Below are 25,047 nucleotides of genomic sequence, written 5' to 3'. Positions count from 1 at the left end.
ACACATACACATGTTACATGCTAACTGGCAAAGCATGCATTTTGCACAAGGCAGAGGAATCTGGCTCATATTTTCCCTCTCCCTGATCCAATGCACTCCTCTCCCCCGTCATATAGATCGGAGTCTGCAGGGGCCAGAGGTGCTGACAGAGCCCAGATGCTCCCAGTCTGTCTGGGGGACTGGGGAGACTGGTGCCATGGGGTCCTGGAGCCTCTGAAGTGCCGCCCCTCCGTCAACATGACCAAGGCTAGACCTGCACTTTCTCCAGGCTGAGACACTCTCCTTACCACGCTGACAACCGCACTACATAGTCACAGATTGATACATGCAGCGATACACACTCGCAGGCACCCGCTCTCACGTAATGTATGGCCGTTCATCAGCCGTTCCTAATTAGAGACCCTCAGACCAACGCTTGAGTTCACAAGGTTACGACACGCTGATGCAAGGTTACAAACACACACACACACACACACACGCACTCACATGCTGATACCTCTCAGGGTTTCTTTTAGTTTCTCATTTAATCCTGCTCTGTCTCATCACCACCGTACTAAACTTGCTCTTGTCGAGGGGAGTCTCTTTGTTCTAAAGAAACACAAATGTTAAAAAAAGCGCGGCACCATACGAATCCTCTGTCCTCCTGCTTTCTCTCTCAAAACACAAAGATCATTACAAGAGCATCAAAGTATGCCATGTTTGAAATGGTATTTCTCTTTGTAGTTGTGGCGTAGCATGGAGTGTGTTGGTATTAGATGCTGCTGTGGCAGCTGTCGTGGCTGGCTGCGTGGTGCCTCGGTGTCAGGGCCTCTGAGGCCAGGCTGTCCCGGCAGACAGACAGAGGGGGAGGAAACCTGATAGTGCAGCCAAGCCCCAGTCTAATGTCTGTCTATCCAGCTATCTATCCCTGTGTCTATCTGTCTGACTGACTGTTGGACATTGCCTATCTGCATGCCGGATACTCCTCTGGCTTCCCAGCAACAGTGCACTGCTTGCAGCTGAGTTAATATGTTCCAAAAGTTTTACTTTTATTTATTTTAAGTGCACAAACTTCTTTGGAAGAATAAAAAAGCAGCTATTTATGAATCACTGATGCGGCTGCGGGATTAACTTCTGCTGGGTCCCCGCTAAGCTTGCGACCTGTACCAAGGGGTGCAGGTTGTGATGACATTAGAATTATGAGCCGACATGTATGAAGAGCAAGAGATGGAAGCACAGTGTTTGTATTTGATGTGGGGGCAGAAAATTGTTCTATAATGAGGAGGGGTGCCAGGATATGAGATGGGAAGTAGGGAGTTGGAGACAGGATATAAGTTATGAGAAGGAAACTAATGTTAGGAAATGCAGAGGCTGTTGTTGTTGTGGCTGTATAAGCTAAAATGTATCTTACTACTATCGGCCATGATTAATACAGCCCGGCCAGGTCAAAACCCTACACTAACGCTACGGATGCCACCAACCATATCCTCGCTCTTTCTGGGGCTCAAATGAGTGTGTGTCATATGTGAGAGAGAGTGTGTATGTGAGGGGGTTAATAAATGTTGAATCAAACGCCGCACGAGACACTCACACTCCTTAAGGGTTGCCCATTAGCGGTGTGTGGGTGCATGGGGAGTTTATCAGTGTCTGGGTGATTTATGAAGTCAGACTCAATATCATCCACTTCACCCACACACATATGGACATACACATGTGCACACACCAACATGCGTGGCCACGAGCTTACGCACACACACAAGCACACGCACGTGCACTCCTGAAGTCTTTCTCTCTGAAATGGAGGCAGATATTAGGCCAAAATTAAAGGTTTCACAGAGATTAACAGTGCGGATGATGAGATCGTCTCAGCCTCCTTTAATCTAATTCCTTTTTATCTCTGAGCCAGCATGATATGGAAGTGGCACGCATGGTGAAAGTACAACAACAAAATAATACAGACATCATAATAACACTGCTACTAATGTTGATGAATACTAAAATACTACGAAAATGTAAAAAATGAGCAGATAAAAGGTGTGAAATATTTTTAAGAGACTTCTTAGGTACCTAAGCAAATTACACGGCCAATTACAGGCAGCGCATGTGATGCTTTGATGCTGGACTTGTTTTTTATCATCAACCGCAGAACTCTACAGACATCAGTATCTCTGGTTGCTAAATTCATAGCATTCCATAGAATTTACTTAGCCACAAGCAAAAAAGGAGGGTGCTTACAGTGCACTTCAGAGTGCGCCTGGCTTAAATGGGACCCCTTGTGGCTGTGTCACAGCTCCCTTCGTTAGGGGGCTGACTGTAGCCTGTAGTCACCACAGGCATCATTAGCCCTCTGTGAAACCACAGACTGAGTCTCATTCTTCATCTGCCTGTCTGCTGCCTCAACATTTACGCTGCGATGGTGCTCCAATGGCAGAGTAAGTGAGTCCAGCAGCACGGCAAGACAGCCACACAGAGCTGATCGGATAAGAAATTCAAAAATGCAGCGAAGTTCAAATGTATTCAGTGAGTGGGCCACTTGAATTGGTTCTGCAAAGGTTAGAGCCGAGGTTATTTTTGGAGGGTGGATTATTAGGCTACCTGGGCTGAGCAGAAGAGGAATAACTATGGGCAAGTAAGGGTCACTCTGGAGCTTCACTAGACAGTGAGGAGAATCGAGAATTTAGTGGAAAAAAAGACTAAACTGTCTTTGTTACAACAGATCATTGTGACGAAATGCAGACAATAAAAGTACAGGACAGATTCAATTAAAGCATCTGATTTTTGTAAACACACACCAACACTGGTGCCCTCTCCATATGGTCTTTTTAGCAAAGAATAATTTATCCCAAAGGGATTAAACAGGGCTGTGCTGAAAATAAAATAACACATAAACATTTAAATTACAGATTAAATGTGCAGAATGAATTCAAGGTTGAAATGTTGATTTCTGTTTCCCGTTCTGTACTGCCCTCTAATGGAAAACACTACTCAGAAATAAAAGAAGGAGCTCTTACATACAGAGCAGCAGCAAGGAGAAAGACATACAGCATAATTAATTATGAGCTGAACTGAGCGAATGCGATATGAAATCAGTTTTAAAATTAAATACAATTAAAGTGATGAAAAAGCATGATTTGTCATTTTCAAACGTATTTATTTAAATGTGTCTAATGTATCAAAAGTACAGTATATAATATGTAAGACATCTCTACTCTAGGTGAATTATAAGGCGAGAGCAAACAATGAGATCTAAATGAAGACAAAACAAATGCTTCACTACAAAGCTTTGTAGCCGTAAAATTCAGAGCCTTTATCACTGGATGTTGAACAAAGCATTCACTTGGCAGGAAATTAAAAAACCAACGAGAGGTACAAAGACTAATTCTGCTTAGGAAAAAAACAACAACAACAACAATGCAAGAGACATATTTTTAAGGGAATAATAATTCTTTAGAAAAACCATTCCAGCACTATCTGGCAAACGCAACGGAGACCCACGGGAGCATATGTTTGTAATTCCTACTGTTCTCTGTTTAAGTTATTTTTGTACATTCTAATTCTGCAACAACTCTGTATCACATTAACTATGCAGCATCTCTATTCTTAGATTTAAAAGAAAAAAAAGGAGTATAAACTGAATATTTACAACTAACTCCAGTTGCTGAACAGTGTGTGCCAAGCTTGCTAAACTTTATGGCCCTGTTTGTGTTCTTAAAAAAAAAAAAAAATCTCGGCCTTGTATGTGAGTGTGTGTGTGTGTTTGTGTGTGTGTTTGTGTGTGCTGAATGAAGGACAGTTGGGCTCTGTCATGCTTTAGCCTTTCCCTCTCTGCCTCTCATGGGTGAGCAGCCATTGTTTGAGATGGTCGCCCTTGCCGCTCATGTACGGCCCACTCTGTCCACTGCTCGAAATGACTCTGTGACAAGGAATGAGGAGGGGAACCTGGCACAGACAGACAGAGAGGAATTAAACTCTGAGGAAAATAAAAAGTGCAATTTTGCAAATATTATGCAACATTTTTACTCACAAACGGCCACGTTTATTAAATATCTGCGTCTGTTTTTCTGTCATTTTCTTTCAATTTTTAAAATTCATTTAGATGGTTGCAAAAAGCGTGTTTTCAGTGTACAAGTTTCAAACTTTAACAATGTAAGTTCCTACAAAGCTATGATGGCTTAGTATAAAAAAACTAATACCCGAATACAAACAGAAATACAGACTAGATCTTTAAAAATCAACTGCTTTCTTATTCTCAGGCTGACATTTATTGTCACAGCAACACAATAGTTGTGAGGTGTTGATACCAGACATGTATTATGTATGAAAGAATCTGACTTACCACGTAAACGATGTGACTTAAAAGTAACCAACATGCAGAAAATCTAAACTGCACTTTTATTTTTGCACGTTTTATATCCATGCACTGCATGAAAACAAAGTGCCACACCAGAAGTGTCTGGTTTGATCCTGCACAAATCCACATTCAGGGTGATGGCTCAGTCTTTGGGTATAAATGTTTTTTACTCTTTAATAGTGAAAAGCAAAGAAGCGATCAAAAATTAATGGGCAAAAACACCAGCAGGATGAATATTCAATCGAGAGGGTGTCAACATTAAGATCTGATAACCCTGTGATCATTAAAAAGAGGAAGTCGGTGAAGCGTTTACTCTTGTTGCAGACGACTGCCAGGGGGGTCCCGAGTTCTTTGTAAACTAAATGGCTGGAGAAAGATTAAACAAGCAAGCCTAAAACACTTCGATCATTGTGAATTCAGAACAAGGAGAGTGGCAATGGTTGGAGTGAATCACAGCAATTAATTCCTTTAAAATATTCTTAATGTTGCCCTCCTTTTGTTCTTGTTACACTAAACAGAAAAAAAAACATCACAACCGCTGCTGTAGTGTGACTGTATTTCTCCAATTTAACCGTGTTTCCCTGACTTGATGGTTGCACCTCAAGCCTTTTATATGAAAGTTGGACATGCAGTGTGTTTCAGTTCAAATCCATCATTAAACCCGCTCCCATATCAACAGCAATAAAACTTTCCGAGTCCCAGATTAACCTTGCAGACAGAGAAATACTGCTCGAGTATTCGGATCAATACTGTTCCCCGGGTTTGGAGGGAGAGCAGGGTACCCTCAAGGCCTTCGGATCTGCCTCTTCACTTGGGGGGAAAAGAGCACTACACCAGGCTTATCAATACTCAAATCCTGGTGAAGAAGAAGTGCCACAGAGAGGCGAGGATCGATTGAGCACACTGAGCTTTTCACAGCTGAAGCCCGAGTGGAGCAGTGCTGCTGACAAGTAATTGACACTGACAATCTGACTCTGGATCTGTATCAGGAGCTGAGGGCTCAGGCTCCCAGCCTCCCTGACGAAAGGAAAGAAATGTCTGTAAAACATGAGACTGAGAGGTATTATACAGCCATCCAGCAGCAATGCCATTGGCTAATGTAAAGTAGAAAGAATCAAGTACATTGTATTAAAAATGCAAAAATGCTGTATTTATGGATTATTAGCAATTATTCGGTGTTATAAATTCATTACCTTCACAATAAATTCATTTTTTTCCTACTTCAATAACAAAACGGCACCAGAGGAAAAAACACAGTACTAAGATTAGGATGTACACAAGCTATTTTGCAGCACATATGAGGGAGAACATCTCACTGGCTGCATTTCTGTACAAGTAGTGTTCTCTGCCTCACAGAGCACACCGGTGGTGCCCACAGCACTACATGGGCAGAGTTAAACAGGCTTTGATCAAAGGGTTTGATCAAAAGAAGACACACCACTTGCCCTCTAGCCCTCCATTTTGTACACAGTGGATTCATGGGCAAAATGATGCGGGCCAGGTTTCCTACAAGAATCGGAGATTTGCAGCGAACATCTACAGTAAAGACTTGAGAGAACAGGAACAAAAGGTGTGGGCTTAAAATCGTGCTGTAGGTAGACTTTCACTCCTCAGCTGTTCTCAGAGGGAGGCGTTTATTTCGCCATCGCACATATTCGAACACACCCACAGTTTAGATTACATATCCTCCATCAGGGAAAACTTTTTAAAATGTATTTTATTGAAAAACTCCAGTGGTGTGCATAACTAGCTTTCTGTGGGCAGCGCCTCTTCAAGAAACTGAAACAAAACAAAGGGGCTGAAAATTATTCAGTATACTATCACTTTTGTTTTGCACTTTCTGTATTAAGAGGTTATTTGATCATATACGTGTAACCATATCCATAGTGTGATACCAATGAGCATTATTATTATTTGTATTATTTGTATTTATTTATTTATTATTCACTTTTACATGCAATTACAGAATAACATATTCATGTCAAGCCTGTAATTCTATTACGACTCGCCTGTGGCTGCTTCTCATAATCAAAGTGATATTTTAATTTATTTAATTTAATTTTAATTTAACTTTAATTCTAAAGCAGACAAATACTAACAATATTTTTTTCATATTAATTTATTTGATGATTTTTTTTAAATCCCTAAATAAATAAATAAATGTCCATCCCCACCTCCCAGAGCCCAAGGTGAAAGTTTTTTTTCCAACCAGTGCTCCCTAACCAAGTTACTTACATGATTAATAGAGCATCAAAATAGTTGCAGATTAATTTTTCTGTCAAACTAAATATTAATTAACTATTTATCACATATTAAACACTGTCTGACATGACGAAATGGTGTCTCCACAACTGGTTGACAAATTTCCTATTTATTACCTGTGAAATTTGCTAATTAACTGTCGATTACAGGCAGTTTTAGAATAAAAGCAATCACTTACTGGCTGACTAAATAAGGTAAGTAAGAAAGAAGCCTGTCAATCACTGTCAGCCACACTTACCGGGTTCATTCTCATGGCCCCTCCCACCGCACGCGCCGCTTTGGGGTTTCCCGCCATCTCAGCGAGGCGTTTGTAAGAGACCGTCTCTCCAAACTTCACATCCCTCTGAAGTATCTGCAACACACGGCTGGAGAACGCATCTTTTCCACAAAGCAGAGGACAGAGAGGAAGAGACAGAAGAGGAGAAAAGAGAGAGTTACTCATTTCATCAATCAAACTCAGACAGCCCGACTGAGAGGCTGATGACAGGAAGACTCTTTAAACGTGGATTACACTCTTTTGAAATTATCTAGTGTTTTGAAATGAAATCAAAAGTTTGAGGCATTCTACATTTAGAGTCATTTAATAAATGCTTGGTATACAGTATAATGTCCATCCTGGACATGCACCATTCCTTTTTTTTTCTCTTTACAATACTCATTAAACACCGAAATACATAGAAGTCCCTCCATTTGACCTTAGAACTAGTATTAACATGCTACAGAAGCTGACATGAGAAAATTATTCCTATGGCAGAAAAATCTAGGTTATGCTTTGAAAGGTCACAGCTAAAATTAAAAAAGTTCGCTCCTTCATTTAAAAGGATTAAGAGAGGCCAAAAAGACTGCAAATCTGCTCCAGATTTTTAATAATAATAATTTGAATGTTGCACACCATTTGTGGCAGTGGGATGACTTTGAGGTTAATCAGACCAATTTGTCCTTTTAATTGCTTTCTATTCAGAGTAGATTCATTATATCATCTTCACTTAAATGGCGGAATTCTTCAAATCATCCGCAGCTTAACCAACCACATTAACGGCTTTGATTTCATTAGCACTTTAGCAGTAGCATTATCTTTTTTTCTGGATTACCAGGCAGTGACTGAGAGGCATGTTTGTCTAGCTGTGATTGCTAAAGAAAAGGGGGGAAAAGTATTTGAAGCATCTCGAAACCTTAAGACACTGATGCACTGTGCTTGTGTAGCGAGCGAAAAACACTTTTTTTTTGTGCCCAAAGAACAAGACGGAGAACAATAGTCTCGTTATCAAGAGGGGGTGAGATTCTTCTAGTATATACATGTACTCAGTCATGAAAATTCAATTAGTGATCTCCCATTCTCTCTCATTTATATGGTCTAAGAGAGCACATGACAACTGATCTATGTGAAATCCCTCTAAATTGGCATTGTGTGAAAACATGTCACACCCCTGTCTCTCTTCTACAGAGTGAACATCCTTTGCTCCCCAGGCTCCCTCGCTACCTTATAGTCACTCTCTGCTACACAAAGCCACGCGAACAAGGCAATTTGCCTAAACTGGGGGGAATAAGTGTAAAACCTAAAGGGGATACATTTGATTGATGCGCACCCATGTGAGTTCTTTGTCTTGAACAAGGCCCGTAGGTACTGTTTAATAATTTTTCAGGTAATAATCACGCTGTCAACGAGATGACGGGCTCTTACGCAGACAGACTTAATGTTATGAGGAGATAAGATACACCCCTGAAAATTCTTTTATGCTCTCCTCTCCCTCATAAAGCTCAGATTTGGCCACACGATGAGTGTGCTACATCGCTTTGTGGCTGGTGGGTGAGATGACAACTTGCCCAGACTATGGCGATGACAAATCCCTGTTGATGCACACGTTATTGACAAACAACCAAAGTCAGTGTCACACCAGCAGACGCCGCTGAGCACTTTTGCCTACAAACAGACCGAGCAACAAGCTATGGCGCTGTTTACACCTTTTACAAATCCTGAGCAGCTGTTTCTCCTGGAAGCTTTCGCATCTCCAACGGTTCTGGACAAAACAAGTGTCTGTGGTTTTATCTGCCAGCACAGAGGTTAAAGAACTTTGCCCTCATCAGCGTTAGTGACAGAGACTTCATGCGGGTCACTCGAGGTGACCAGCAATGATTTGGCGAGCAGTCCCCCAGCCCCATAGTTCATAAAGAGCCTAATACGGTGTGTCTGGGGTCAGGACCCTCTTTAGATCGGGGTGCAGTGATGTCAATTGTTTAAATAAAAGTTGAGAGGAACCACTTACATGTTTACAGACATCCCATAATTATGTCACAGGCCATTACCTGCCATGAGGCCAGGTGATAGGGCCACTGCAGAGGCAGAGATAGATTGGCCCAGAGTAAAATCGAACGCATCCAGTGATTATGAGGCTATTGACATGTATGATTGATCCGCTCATAATTTTGTATATGAGAGCAATTCGAAAGACCAAAAAAAAAAAACAAAAAAAAAACCCCACAATAAATTGAATTCCATCAGCCCTGCTAATGATAGATTTGCAGAGATGACTTCCAGCTGACAGTCACCTCGTACATGGTTGTGAGAATAAAAAGACAATAGTGGAAATGCAGCTACCTCATTATCCTTTGTGTCTAATGGGAGGGAAGACTTTGACTCCCAGTCAAAGTGTCTCTTGAGTCTTGAGGGATCCATACTTTTGAAGGCTGACGGGGTGCTGATGATTCTCTGATTATTCGATATTCTGAAAACGTTCATTTCCCTAATTCCTCTCCACATCACAGGGGCAAGTCCTGGTGAGTGTCTCATCTCGCCCTGCGCTGTGCACAGGGGGAGGTTCAGGCTCCTGCAGGAACACAGTCATTTGGGCTTTGAAGAGCGCCCTTCCCCCTCTTTGCCTGGCCCCCTCCACGCACATTCCCTGTGCCGCTTACCGAGACTAAGATCCTCTCGTCTGTTACATATGGATGTATAATTAATGAGATAAGAATATGCATCGTTTTAAGAACCCACGTTAGTGTCTGTGTTTTTCTGAGGGAGCAAATGTGAGTGCACACACACACACACACACACAAACATACACGAGCTAACTGAGCATAACACACGCATGCACTCACCATTCCTTTACCCCTGTCGACCAAACTTGCGTGTGATGTTGTGCATGACAATCAGTCAGGCAGTATAGAAAACCGCACCTCGCATCTCCTTTCATGTCACCTCTGTTTCTCAGGTATGTCGTGACAGCTAATATGAAAAGTGGCTTGTTTTGTCAGAAATGTGTAAATAAACATGGCAACACTTCAAGTGAAGGTCACAACTCAATATTACATGACAAGTGCTGCGAGAGCGCTGTTGCGTTCAGGTTCTCCCACAAGATAACTGAGCAAACAAAAGTTGGTTGTCACAGATTGTAATGACCTGATTAAACTTGTATTTTTTTTTTCTCCCAGACAGGCAGTGGCTGCACGACTGGATTGAATAGGAATTTGTACAGCAGTATGGCAAAAACTAAAGCTGACTATTTGTGAATTAACAAGCAAAAAAAAAAAAAAGAAAGAAACATAAGAGGAAGAAAAACCTTCAATTTTTCTCCCTCGAAAGACAAATACTCTTGATGCTCACATTTAACATTTTTATACTGGCATGGCCTATGGTTCTGACTACTGAGAGCAATCCAAGCCTAAACCCTGTATTTACGGAGCCCCAAAACAACAGGCGAGGGAGAGAGGTGGAACACAGCACAATCACCTATTCAGATCAGGTACTAATGAAGAATTCCATCTATCCTGAAATTTAATTAAAACCCCAAAGACTTCAGATGAGATGCGATTTGAAAGAGCCTGGGGCTGGTACACAAGCACTTGGTGGCGAAGGGAATCACACTGAAAGTTGATATCGTAATTGGTCCTGATGTATTTCTGCATTGCCTTTGCGGGAGCGTGGGACTCATAGCTGTATACAGGGTCTCGATGGAGTACCTGCTCATTGAAAATGCCATCACTCAAGCACTGCAGATCTGCATGAAATTAGAGAGCAACTAAGGCCTGATTGCAGGGGAAGAGAGGCACAATTGTTAAATGCATATATTAGAGTTATTTTTTTCTGTGTAGGTGTGATTCTGGGTGTAAATGAGTGAAAATCTTTAAGTTAAAATGCAATGAGCATCTCAGTGTGACAAAGAAATTGCCTGTAATTGTTTCGAAAATGACACATTTCTGCCTATGATTTTTCAAAAATGAGTTGTCAGGCTATAGCATTGTTTGCTTCCTCAAAACAAAAGCACCAGGGATAATTAATTCCTCAGTTTCTTTTTTTTCCTCAGCACCCTCAATCATTCACTCCGCAGCCACAACTACCAGTTGAAAGGACACTAATTGTCCATTTTTGGGGTGCTTTCATTTTACTCGCCCTAGGTGACTGGTCAAGCCAACAATAAGCTCATTCAAACTTTACCACCATTCACATGTTCTCATTAAAAAAAAAAAAAAAAAAAGAAAGCTTCCTGTCTCAAAATGTCAAGAGTGGAATTCGATCAGTTTCAAAGAATGTGCCAAGAATCATGGAAAGGCTTGCCAAGACTAACACGCGTGGTAAGAGCTGCCACAGATTACTGAACCAAGTTACAGCTCTGTGTTCTGTTCTCTCTCCTTCGCTCACCCACTCACTCACTTTTCCTCTGCTCTCGCTCTCTCCGCCTCGCTCTCTCTCCCTCTCTCAGCCATAAAATACTTCATTATAACACAGTGAGCCAGTGAGTGTAAGTGATGTAACTGACAATTAAGAGTGAAAGCCTGATCCCAGTCATGGCTCTGCAAATATTTATCCATGACAGACCTCCTTGCAGGGCGGGGTGGTGAAAGGCAGGGAGCGGGAGACTCCCAGCGGTCTGCGGCTCACTGAAGTACGCCTGGAGCCATTCAACGCAGCGCTGCAACTCGGGGCTCGTTTCTGCCGGGCTATCGTTGACCACACGGCTCAGTGGGGCCTCGCTGCTCCTGTGAGGGATATAAGGCAGGATGGGGAGGTGAGGTGGGGATCAGAGGAGCAATCATAATACCAGATTCTTGGTTGAACAGTGCTAAAACATGTCACAAGAGTGTAATAACATGCCACGGGTGACACAGATGCAAGATGACATAATTTGCTGAGTGAAACTAAAGCTGTTAATCAAGACGTGTTTAAAATCCAAAAGTTATACATTTCGCCGTTGCCCCTGTCACTCGGCTGTGACAAATATCAGAGCTGTGAAAGACACGGTGAAGTTCAAGAAAACAATAAAGGCAGTAATCCAGACATTTGCTACAGTACATATACATTTATATGAAGTGCAGAATGATAGAGTATGAAAGAAAACACTGTCAGATCATACGGAACAGTGCTAACACTTTATTTCAAACGACCGTAAGGAAGAAAAACCAGAAAGGAGGGGAAAAAAAAAAAAGAGTTCTCTAAAGTAGTCAGAAAAAGTTAAGAGCACAGCGTTAACAACAGTTTCAACTGTGCTTGGGTCTAGTTTATAGTTCATGACAAGAATAAATGGATTTTTTGGCCAGAGCGGTGCTGGCCAGCAAAGCACTGCACTTGGACATGCATCTTAGCATGAGTAGATGCTTGGAGGAATTTGCCGATGGTTGAGTTGGCATCACTTAACAGCTGAATTTCTCTCTGCTGCTGACCACCCCCCAGGTCAATGCAAGCAGACTGACCCATATTTGACACTTAAAGACCCTACTGGGAAGGTCCTCTCTTAGCATGTGCATTACTCCAAAGTGGACCTCAAGCTGTGTTGTGGATCTAAAGCAGGCCGCCAATTCCATTAACTGGTGTACAGGACTTATAAATAAATAATATCACCATTTAAGTGCCCCTTTTTCAAAATTGGCTTATCCTGTATGGTATTAATAATAGACATTTACTTTGTTAAACACACAGACCGTCTCTCTCCTGCCTGCCGTAACAACATGGCCCTAAAGTGTTTTTACACTTCTGCGGGTCACAGTTTGAGCAGCGTTTTATATTGGACATGTGAAGCTGAGGTTTACTGGAGTGTTATGACTGAGAAGGTCAGTTTTCAGAGAACCGCTCTGCCTGCTAGTTTGTGGCTGTGTGATGAAAATCTCCTGGGTGCCGTTTAACAGTGGGTGTAAATACAGTAAAAGGTGTAAATACTCTCATTTCTAAATAAACCACACAGCAGTTTATAGTTGAGTGGTGAAAACTCGGAAACCCACCAGCGGGTTCTGTGCTGAGACCCGCTCAAACAATGGCCATGGCTCATGGCAATCTCTGTCGGCATGGGTGAGTGCCCAGCCAGCCCCTACTTGTCATTGTCTCTCCTTTCTACCCCTCCCTCCCCTTCCTCCCCCCCAGCTCTCCCTCCTCATTTCCCCCTCTCTATTTCTCTATCCTCCCACTCCAGCTCTTTTGGCTCACCACCACCGACACCCCAACCCACCCTCCCAACCATCCCCCCACCTCTCTTTCTCTCAGCTAGGATCTTCAGGCCACTGTTCCCTCTCTGCACCCCCCCACCACCACCACCACCACCGCCACCCCCTTGCCCTCCACCCCCCACCCCCCCCAACACGCATCCTCCCCTCCCACCCACCCCTACACCCCCTCTTTCTCTCTGAGAGGATGTTCCAGCCGCTGCACACTGACAGCTCGGGGATATTGTGTGTGGAAATGTTCCTGTTGGACCCGCAGGCCCTTACAATCTACCGGACAAAGGCTAGAGCACCTTTGCTTAAGGCTTGGCACCTTTGACCTCCAGCTCACACTTCAGACTTGTCACCGTGGCTAATTTTCCTCTCCCCTTAGCTTATGGATGCGCCCGCTTTAAAGGTGTTTGAGTGATACAACACTGACAGTAGTAAAAGTTAATGCAATGCAGTACATGTTATGGCTGGTAAACAACAGCGAAATAAATAAATAAAAGGAGGAACAACATCAGTCGAGCTGAAGTCTGTCACCTCTAGGTGCAACGGGGGATTGTTTTTAAAGAGCATGTGGGCAGTGGAGATGTAGCTCCTGCACTGGCAACATTTCCAGTCGCTTCAGTGAATCAGAAATCAAGCAGCATCATGTGATTCTTATAGAGTCCAGACTGGCACATTAGAAACTGTGCCCTTCAAATGAGAGATTAGAGATGTGTAATAAATGTCGGACTAATTACAAAGAAACTCTCGAAGGAGGAACAATCTTTATATTGTCCTAAAGTTACTGCCATCCCCTGTATGGAAATCAAGAATTATAATTAGTAGTGATTATGAAGAGTACTTCAATAACTGTGTGTAGCAAGTGTGTTTAAGTTTGAATAAACAATCCAAATTAAGTTAAAGGAGAATTATTATTTTATTATCTTCTGATCACATAAATCATTTTTTTCAATGTCCTTCAGCAATTTACAATTTCATCACAGGTGAGGAAATAAGAAACTAATTCCAAACTAGCCAAGGATCTGCTGCACTAAAAAGAATATTTCCCTTGATAGAAGATTGTGATTTGAGAAAATTTCTAATATTGTGCTCCTGTCACAATCAATTTCCAATTACCATAAATCATTGTTGCGTAAAGTGGGAGTCATTTGGAGTTCTACCTATTTTCCAACTCTAATATAAAGAATGAATTGAGCATTTATATAATGTTGGAGGTTATTTCATTCATCCTGGAAGGAACAATCAAAGGAGACAAAGGGAAAAAAAAGAATAGCTGACATTAAATTCATCAATTTCTTTTGGCATATTCGGTATCTCTAGTTGCACTTGACTTCAGTGAGACTTTTTCTATCAGCTGCAGACGTAAGAATGAAACAGGTTAACCACAGGATCTAATTGAAAGGAATCTGGCGAAGGGTGTAATGGTATATTGCACAAAAAGGGGAAAAACTCAGAACTCATGCCTCCATCCTGTGAAGCGTGATGGCGCTCATCCTGACTCGATCGGCTGTCACTTTTGACACAGCCTGCCAGAGTTCTCCTTCACCGATCATGGGTAACATGGCGGGTCAGAGGATGAAATAGAAAAGGCCAAGAGCAGTCCAATATTTTCCTCAGCCTTATAGCTGCAGATACTTAACTCAGAGACGTCAAAGACTCAAGAGAGCATGAAAAAAGCCTAAAATGACTGTCTAAAAAGGGAAAAAAATACAGCATGTCTCTATGAATGTCAAGATCCTGATGGTCTCTGAGCCAAAGGCTGTGATACAATTGTAAGCTACTTGCTCAATGCAGCTCGTTCAACCATTTGAAGATCATTCAGATGCCTATCTAGCTGCTGCAGCACTAAAGTCGAGAGCTTTCGGAGTGGTAAGCTGTAAGGAATGCTTCCTATTCTGTTCTGGGGCGCACGTTTTGTGCTCCGCTGTTTCAAAATAAAAACAACTGGGCCGGATAAACTGCTCTCTAGATATCCAGCAACTCTTATTAGCGAATGTCCACCAAAGAGGCCGCAACACTCAATCCAATACATAAAGGTGGTGGTAAAATACTGCGGAGTAGGCAACAAAGCACACAACAATTAGGTCTTCTCCCAACTGGCTAGCCACAGGAGTCAGTGAAGGCATGTATTACCAGAGCCTTAACTCTTACTCCATTATGTAGTGTATCCACACCCCGACGCAGCAATGTTTATCTACAACAGACTACTGAGCAGTTTCAAATAGCATTTTTAGCCTCTATTCTCAAGTGCCACAGTAAGAGATTCCAATTACCCGAATGGTAAGGAGCCAGTGAGGGAGGCATAAAGTACATTAGGGATCCCCTGTAACTGCAGGGACCTTTTAGAGCCTCAACTGAAGAGGGCCGGGAGACTGAGGGGACAGTGACCCTGCATGGATAGCCTCTGTCAAAATTTGACCACGTCAAGCACAAAGGCATTATGGGAATCCAGTGTCACCAAGTCCTAATTACTGTCTGTGTTCAGAGCAAATTACTGCCTTGTTCCTCTGATTAGCGAGGAGGCTAATCTTCACCTGTGTACGCCAGCACTGCTGAGGGCCCTTGAGTGTTAGCGCTTCGTCTTCTGTAATTTATTTTTAAATCAGTGCCCGCTCCCAAGAGTTTTGAGTGTTTTGTTGTGAACCGCTTACCATGATCCCCACCACCGCCCCCTCACCCCTAAATCCTTGACTAAATCCTTGTTTGGTGCCGCAGGAAGATAAGCAAGAACAACACTTGGGCATAATTGACTCGTACTCCTCTCCAAGATGTCAGAGCGGAATCATCTCTCTGCATATTGCCTTAGTATGTTACACACTGTACACTTCTGCATGTTGCAGATATAGAATCCAATCAAGTTCTAAAACAAACTAGCACAACCCTCACGCTGGAAAAAAGTTCCCGGTCGACAGCAGGGAAAGGGGGGAAAAAAAAGAAACTGCAGGAGCTGCTTTTAGCTGCATCTCTACAGTGAGCGGTAACTCTCATTTGGCTCCCAACCTCACCCTGGAGGTTCTGCTTTAGAAACCACAACATTTGCAGATTTTCATCTGAGTGAATGTCAGTGTCTCGTCTGCATGGGGCGGTTTACAGGTAGTGTGTTACACAGGTGTTGGTTTACACAGGAAATGGCACATGCAGCCTGATTGGGACGGTCCCGAGAGACGGAGGCATAAACATAGAGCACAGATGGGTCCAAGGGCCAGTGGGAGCAGCACCTTAATGAATACGCAGCTGAGTACTACACTTCACAACATGCAAAACAATATTCTAAGGCCGCAGTAAAAAATAGAACAAAAATCATCTGAATATCATTACACAATGAATTATTCATACAATTTCTAAAGGGACTACGCCAAGCAGTCTACTCCCTGCTTTATTGATGATTTCATTCAATATCTCAGCAGATCACTGTTTGTATGACAGAGCATTTTAGTTACAAATGTGAGCAGTTTATTTAGCACACAGCTGTCTCTATATACATTAAATCTATAACTAGCAAAATAATAATTTAAATTGATTAAAATGATTTTAGACTAAATATAACAGATCCAGAGAGAGAAAGAAAGACGGAAAAGAAGAGAGAGAGAGATTACAGTTGAGGGGAAAAAAAGAAGTTGTTGTTATGGTTCCCGGTGTGTGAGCACATCATGTAAACAGGCCCCAAACAGGGAACACATTTACCATACTGCTATTCAGTGCGAACCAGGACATTGATTCACAACACTACATGAGTGTGAGAAAAACGATAAATGCATCACCTCAGATATTTCACACTAGCGTTGGTAGTGTGTAAAAGCTGTTGTGACAGCTTGGGTATTAGGGCTGGATAGATGGAAAATGTCTGGCTGCTTATGAATGCCAATGTGACTGAGGTGACGGGTTTGACACAAAAACACTCCACCTCAGAACAATTAGGCTGTTCTCAGGCCCCATCCAGTGTTGTCAGTGATAATGGAAAGCTGTGAGGATAACTGGTGATAAATAGACTTTAACACCCTCCTCCTTAAGAGCAATGCAGTCCTGCAGTCCTCTCATATGCTTAACTAATCATGACCATGGCCGGCAAATTCATACAAAAGACTAATTACTGTTGTACTTCACTTCAGTCTCAAAGGCCTCTTATATAAGGACTTGGGGGTTCTCTTGCCTCTTTTCTCCTCTTGATGGGTATTTTTTTTACAAGTAGGCCTCATGCTAGACAAAAGCGTTTAAAAATTGGTGATTGCTTTCATCCGCTTTAATTACATTCAGAAATGGCATTTCTGCCACATAATACACCCCTATTGTTTCAGAATTATCTGGCTTGGGGAGTAAAATCTACAATATTTGACGATGCTCCCGAGCTAAATCGCCTCTTGAAATTGAAATATGCTGCCGAAATACAAAATAAAAAGCCAGCCTTTGCTGCTGATATACTGGAAGCTCCTTGGCTTTCTGCAGAATGCTATTATTATGCATATCCAGGTAGAAAGTTAATTAACCCAAAGCTTAAGCTAATTATGGTAGCAGAATGCTATCAACCAAACGCTTTCAGTCTGACAGCTGTCCAGAATTTCATTTGCTAATCATTTGTCTTTTGCAGGAGCATATGGTACATTTCCCCGCTATCACAGCAACAACAAACAGATGAAAATCATTAACTAAAAACAATGTGCAATGTGAAAAATCAGACACAGATTTATAAGGCTTTGTGTCAGAGAAAAAAGGGGGATTTATGGCCTGGGAAATATAATGATAATTTTTGGTTTTAGCCACTTAGGATTTTAGGCAGATCACGTGACCCAAGTGTGTAGGGAATTCAGATGCACAAATATATTGTTTATATCTATATGCAAATGAGACAGAATGTTTATCCGTGTAAAATTAATTACAATTTTCTATAGGAGCATATGCAAAGAGCTTGTTCTTAACAATTTTTAGCTTCTAGCACATTTTGTGCCTGTTTTTTCAACACAATATTTTTATGTTGTTAAAAGTAGAAATCCCTCAGCTCAGAATTAAATCAATTATTTTCCAAGAAATGTTTCATGCATTTTTTTTTCCTTTTCATAAAAACACATCATACTGGCTGTTAAAGGGTGATTGATATCAGCATTGCCTTGCGACATTATCAGGCAATAAAGGCTACTCAGGTTCTAATGCAACATGTCATACACAGGCTCCTGTAGTACATTTCTATTGAGGACCTCACAAGCTAAATTGCTTTTTTCCTGCTCCCCCACATCTCAGCCAGCTTGACAGACAAATTGATCAAAGCATTGTAAAATAATATGCTCACAAAATGTCTCGGGGCAGGAGTCCAGCCCTTTTTTCATTTTTCACCCTAATAAAAAAGTGCTCCATGATTTCCTCTGTATTATGTGTCTGTGCTCTGTGTGAAAGAGCCAAGAAGCATCATATTTCAGATAATAGTAATCTCCTGTAAACAAAATGCGTATCATTTTTCTATGAACGCTGAGGCCATGCTAAAAACTAAAGGGGGGAAAAAACTGGTTAACAGGGAGGCTGGTGCGTAGGGCCCCAACAGGGGTTGTTGAGATGTAATGAATTTGTTCATCTGATGGTGCCTTCAGGGCTGTCGTTAGACTGGCAGAGGAGGTTGATTTCAGGAAATGTTCCTAAGATCAGTTAGGAAGCAAAAGGGGCTTGAGACGTTTCTATTAGAAAGAGCTGACGGTCATGGTGTGTAAGCAATACTTCAAGGGCGTTTATGTAGCTATAATGGCATTTATCAATAACTATCTATCAATGCCACAAATGCTTTTGTTGCTGCTCCAGCTGTTCAACACCAACCAATAGTGAATGTGAAAAACACAGAGAGCAAACACAGTCGTGTAAGCCTTCAAAGCTTTGACTCGCTCACAGATATCTGCTGTAGGACTCCCTTTCTGTTATGCATGGACGTTATCTATTTCCCTTATCCAAAATACGCTCTTAGAGATCATTTATCACACTGACTTCCTAAGCCTGTACCTCACCACATCCGAAGCTGGAAAGAGCCTTGTTTAGTATGTCATAAATAAATCAATGGAAATGCCTGATCTGAACTATTACTGCTACAGGCAGGCTTTTGTGAGATCTACATGTAAAGCCGGTTGCAAAGATAAGCCTGTATTTTGTCACTTTATCTCGCCTCCCTTAATGCCTGTTTACATTGCGTTACTCCATATATCTGAGGTGGCTCTAGTTCCCCTGTCCTGTGACAATAACAACACATTCAACTCGCAGTGATAAAATCTAAACATTTTTGCTAATGATTTCTTGCTCACACACCTTTGAGAACATACAGTGATGTGATCGAAGCTTCACTTATGACCGACGTAGCAAATGATATTAAACTGAGAAATGATCTAGTGATGCGAATCATTAAATTCATTTGCATATTCCTACTGAACCTGAACACACAAATTAAACCCTGTTCACAAGGAGACGGAGAAAGGTGCTTGCGCATGGTTACAGGACATCTTCCATAATCAAAATTCCATATTATTAATTTTCTCACTTCAACTCATTAACAACAAGTGGAATGTTTTTACTGCTTGATGAATTTTAGGAAATAGCAGACAGTCAAGAAGGAAACACATGTTGAGGTATAATATACAAGGTCATTAATGGGTTTCCATAAATTAGAATTTGAACATACATTTTCAAAAGGATAACTTCCTATCCGGGTGCATTTGAAAATGGTTTCATTTCCCAAACCATTCAAGTTTGTCAAATGCGAATCTGCGATACATGGATATTTAATTTCAATCTAATCAAAACTAATCTGAGATGTAGGATGTGGACCTGTAAAAATAAGGAATAAGTGCTTATTAACGCTGACTTTAATCAGTTTCAGTCGCTTCAGTAAGGCTGCCAACATTTGAACAATTTTGAGGGATGGGCAGGCCAGGAAATGCAATCACGTATTACATTTCTGAGTGTCAGTTGACACTCCAAACTACTGCATACAACTTGAAGGAAACATAAATAAACAGGAGAGAGCAGTCCATGCTCCCTGTGGCCTTTACTGACCCTACAGACATCCGTCCTAATCAACTCCCTTGTGGGTAATAAACAAGTTATTTTTCTGAAATTTCAAATATACTGCAGGAAGAATCACAACCACATGCCATCAGAAATCTAATTTCAAGCCCAACTGTATTCTAGTGCCCCTCATATTTCTAGTGCCTGCTCATATTTGCCCAACTTTCTCCAGGATATTTCTTGTGGGATCTACAAAAATGCCCTGCTTCCAATGAGGAATGGTGGTACTCCATCACAGGAGTGGATTCTGTCTGCCTGTAAATTTCACACCTTTGTTTATCACGTCACCAGCCCGGCTGTTGTACAGTACCTTTCAGCAGGTGCGACATCCATTAGGATCTGGATGGTGTGCACACCATTCTCACATCCACTGACTTGGATCGTCCCCAGGGGGCTCAGCAATGAGATGGTCTTCTGAGTGCACTGGCTCTCCCTCTGCTTCTTCATCTTGCTGCCCTGCTGAGGAAGTACAAATTACACTGCGTTCATTGACATATTCATGTGGCAACTTTCACAATTTCCCACACATATTTGCATTGAATGATCTATTGAAAACCTAGCGGCCCACCAACAGAAGATGACTTACATATTTGAACACCTAGCCTCCAAACAATGTCATGATGTGACTTGATCCCTACATTACTATCCAATATTTCTTTTGTGCATGGAAAAGAATACGCCTATCTAACCAATAAATCGCCCATTTTTTCCCCTCTTTCTGTTCTATATATCACATAAATGAGAAAAACAATGCAGTCTGTTCCCTTGTCTGGTGGGGGATTCCCAAGATAGCTCGACATTATTTTCAATCCGTCATTTTTGGTTGATGGCCGGGATGTTTTTCTAGCATTAAATTTGTTCCTTAGGGTGCAACTCCGATGGGATTCTGGTTTCCAGCCCTTAACAACAGCAAAAACGTGCAGCTTTTCTGACGACTGAGATGGATACTGGCAATAACCAGACAGCAGTTCCTTTTTTATTTTTACTTTGAGGGAAGGAGAGATGATTGACTATGTTATATGTGAGTTTTTGAGAGATGGGGGTTATAATAAATAAAGGTCACATTGATTGTAAGAGTTTCAACCAAGGAAACCTTTCCTTTCTGGAACCTTGCTCTGAAAAGTGCAAAGGGTACAAATATAATGGCTTTCTCTTTTTTCGTTTTTAATAATACACATTTAAGGCATTCATAATTTTTAAACTCTTTTGTTTGTACTTTGTAACGTATGTAGCAGCATCTAATGATTCTTTTCATAATTAATCATCTGCTGACTATTTTCTCAATTAATCATTAAATACTTTATTGCAAAAAGTAACAGAAAAAGTAACCAAGAAGAAGTGTTGCAGGGTGATGTTTTCAATACTAGGATTCAAAGGCCATGAGATAAAACTTAGAAGAGTAGCAAATTCTATTACATTTTGTAAAAAAAAACTGACACCAGAGAATGATTGAAGTTTTTGTTTATGAAAACAGAATAACACTTTCTGCTGACTGACAAATCTACTATATGCACAGGCTTGGTACTTTGAGAATATTCTCTGCTAAACTTACTTTAAAAAACTTACTTTAAGGAAATCCTATAATTCTCAGCAACCAAACTTTCAATACATACTACATATTTTAATGTGGCATTGATGTTTAATCAAGCAAGAAAGACAAAATAGAAAAACAATCAATTATTTGCAACTAGCAACTATTACGATAATCAATTAATCCTTAAATTTTTCCAGGATAAGTATCTGATTTCAGCTTCTCAAATGTGAATGATTCCGTGCTTTTCTTTGGCTTATGTGATAGTAAACTAAATTTTGGGGAGCCGTGCAATTGTGATATTATCAAATAATTTTATATACTAATCCATAATAAAAAAAATAATATTAATAATTGCAATCTGCAGCCCTAAAACAATCAAACAATGAAGAAAATTGCTTCACTGCTTATTGCAGACTGTAACTTTAATTTAAGACAAGATATCTTTTATTTTTAGATTACCCCTTAGCCCCCCACCCCTCTTCACATACACACACACCACCACCACCACCACATCTGTCATGGTATGTGATCACAAATGCGTCTGCTTCAACTTTCTTGTTTCTACTCTTGCAGCTCTCACTGTATTCATCAGGGGTTTTCCTGAACTGACAATAAAGGCGAGAAATTTCTGAGCCAAACAATGGTACAGTGCACTTTGGATAAGCGCTGCACACACTGTCTGCCATTTAGCAAGCTGGTAATAGACTCATAGATAGAATAATGGACTTTGGCAATAATGGCCTTGCCTAATAGTCTGCGCTGATTAAAAATAATGCTATCATGTTTGTTTCTGTGCCGTTTTCGGCGCACTAGACTGGTCTAAGTGACTGGCTGAGTGTTTGGATGTTTACCCGGCTCTTCACGGTGAGGAACAACAAACAATAAGCAGCTTGTGTTGTTAAAAACCACTGGCAGCGTCCTCGCGCTCGTCAATCATGTGACTTGTTTCTCATTAGACTAGTTCCTGGTCAAACCTGCGTGATTAATTGAGTAGAAAGCGCAGGTGTGAAAATGCAACATGTGTCCTTAACGTGCCATTTAAGATGGAGGAAACACATACCGAAGCGTAAACGAACAATGTAGCGGCTCTTCGAGTGAATACGTGTCGTAAAATTACCCAAAATACACATTTAATGTTGCGTGTGCGCTTAAAACGTCAAAAACACATGCAGGCGTTTGCATGTGAAGGCCTGCGCGAACTTACCCACAATATACAGCTCGGTGGTTTAAGGACACGGTAATTTTTTAAACTGTAGTCTTTCTTAGAGGACGTTAAGCACAGTAAATGAGCCCTGCAGCTTGCAAATAAAGCCCTCTGCATGCGTACGGTGCCTGTGCGATGCCCACGCGTCTTCCCTCTGCAAAACAAATGTCCGACAAGTCTCTTCCTGCTTCTCCTGGCGCGTGGTCGAGCCGGCCAATCACAGGCGGCAAAAGTCCGCTCCCCCTCTGTAATTGGCCCTTTGAAAGTTTTCGCCCCGCCCCCTGCCAGGGACTGACACAGCGGAGGATTGTCTAATAGGTCTCAAGTTGGGATTTGGGGTCCTTCAGGGGGTCCCCAGCACACCGAAGACTAGTAATGGTAGTGATTTAGATATTTGATTTGCTTGATATTTTTACAGCTGGAAAAAATATGATAATGCATATTTTGAGAATTAATTTTTCTTATCTTTCCACTTATAGCTGAGACATTTATCCAGTTCTGCATCTCCAGTGACAGCCCCCTCAGTGAGGCCTTTAGGGTCCCAGGCATAATGTTTGTGGATAAAAAACACCTATGTGACTGCAACAGCCAATAACATCTTATGTATTACCAACTAATAAAGTCAGCATGTTATTATGAACAACATATGGGGCAGCACTCAATCCTTTTATTAGAGTTTTATGCAGTTTAAAGGAGAGGGAGTTGCCTTATGTTGCCTGGAGCAGTCATAGATTAAGTAGAGGCATATATTTCAGTCATTATAACCAAGTGTGTGGTATCAGTCATGGATTTTTTTAAAGTGTCTGTTGTCCTCTGCAGCTTTATTTTTATTTCTGTGGTGCCTTCAGCTCTCTGCATGCCTCCATTTGGAATGTGTAGGCCGGCGTGGGCCTGTGGCCCACACCCCATCTCAGCGGTGAGGGTGGGAGCGGGGGAGAAAACGCCACCCCTGCAGAGACCATTTTGAAATCTGTGAGGATTTCCGTGCCATCTGGACCCGCTGCCAGTCTGCCCCAGATAGTAAGGGTTGGCAACGGTACCCGACGGTGCAATATGGCTCTCTCTTTAATGAACTACTAACTGTCCCCCGTTTTAATTGATGTGACATTTGAGCCATTTATCTCTGACATTTCAATGAAGGATGATTCTCAGCCTTGCCATTTACTTTTTTGTGCTATTTTCTAAGAGTCATTTGCATTTTTCTGCTCTAAACCTGCTTTTTGTCTCTCATTAGCTAATTAGAGAGCAACATGCACAATTAATAAAAATGAACATAACCTAGTTTGATATAGGCTTGATGAGGGATAATCAGAAAATCACTGTTTTCTTAATATTCATCAAAAATGATATGAAGGGCTACCTGTGGTAAAAGGTGACTTCGATAAAGCCTTGTAACCTTTACCCACATACCAACATGTAGCCTACAGTGTGGGACAACTTATGTTCGCAGCATGGGGAGAATCAAGCTCAATTAATCAGCATATGATTGCAGTAAGCAGCCCCCTCTGCTGGATCTTCTGAGCCATACTGTTTGAAATCATTTTTAATGCTGCATTCAGTGGCCAAACAATTATCATATGTGGCAGTCAGAGAGGATTTTTTTTGTTTGGTTTATTACATTTACTTAAAATGAAATGCCTCAAATGTGCAATTTTAAATTTATTTGAAGACAGCTTTTACTTTTTGTAATGTATTTTTTTTAATTGTATGCTAATTTTAATTGCCACTGGCACATCAAAGCTGTTTTGCACATTTTACACGTTATTTTTAAAGTCACATATATTTATGCTGAAGAGAACAAATAATTTATTTTAAAAACAGGAAATATCGTAGCCATTATGTGTTGAAATAAACAGCCTGAAGTGCGTGTGACTGACATAACAACTTGCTATACTAAAGGTTCCAGGCTCAATTGTTTTCCATAATGACACATATTTTCAATCTTTTTAAGATATCCTTTAAAAACACGGTTCCACTGATGACGACTGTTCCTTTGATTGTGAGCGGCATCATTGCCAAGGTGTGGTGCCCTGTCTGTGTTGGCAGCCGTGCTGATATCTTTTGTTTGGGACTCAAAGAGCTCCTTTTCCTGTTCAGTTTCCCTCACTATTTTTGTTTGTGTGAGGTGTTGATAGACTTATATGTTGCACAGTTTCCTTTTAGTGTACAGCACCAGATGTTTGCGAGAATAACAACCCAAACCTTTTTTTTAAAAATCATAATGACAGAAATTGTTTATTAGCAGTTTTGTCCATCCGGTAACGCATG

The 25,047-nt window shown here is 41.3% G+C and overlaps 1 protein-coding gene across 4 annotated transcripts in view; it reads right to left on the bottom strand.

The window, feature by feature from the left end:
• Positions 1-22,975, bottom strand: part of mgmt (O-6-methylguanine-DNA methyltransferase) — a 102,661-nt gene extending 79,686 nt beyond the window's left edge. The window contains exons 1-5 of one of the 4 annotated variants that reach the window (XM_023267696.2): positions 22,780-22,969; positions 20,352-20,500; positions 11,406-11,566; positions 6,831-6,970; positions 3,110-3,918 (exon numbers count right to left, since the gene is read on the bottom strand). In XM_023267696.2, the coding sequence (XP_023123464.1) occupies positions 3,790-3,918; positions 6,831-6,970; positions 11,406-11,566; positions 20,352-20,500; positions 22,780-22,896 (696 nt within the window). In that variant the 5' untranslated portion in view covers positions 22,897-22,969 and the 3' untranslated portion in view covers positions 3,110-3,789. Of the gene's footprint in view, positions 1-3,109; positions 3,919-6,830; positions 6,971-11,405; positions 11,567-20,351; positions 20,501-22,779 lie in introns of those variants that run through there. The other 3 variants (XM_035947011.2, XM_035947010.2, XM_055018306.1) reach the window with 3 other exon arrangements.
• Positions 22,976-25,047: the final 2,072 nt, after the last annotated feature.

Source organism: Amphiprion ocellaris, chromosome 16 (assembly GCF_022539595.1).
Source record: "Amphiprion ocellaris isolate individual 3 ecotype Okinawa chromosome 16, ASM2253959v1, whole genome shotgun sequence".
Taxonomy (NCBI): Eukaryota; Metazoa; Chordata; class Actinopteri; family Pomacentridae; genus Amphiprion; species Amphiprion ocellaris.
This window is presented reverse-complemented; position numbering and strand designations above follow the sequence as displayed.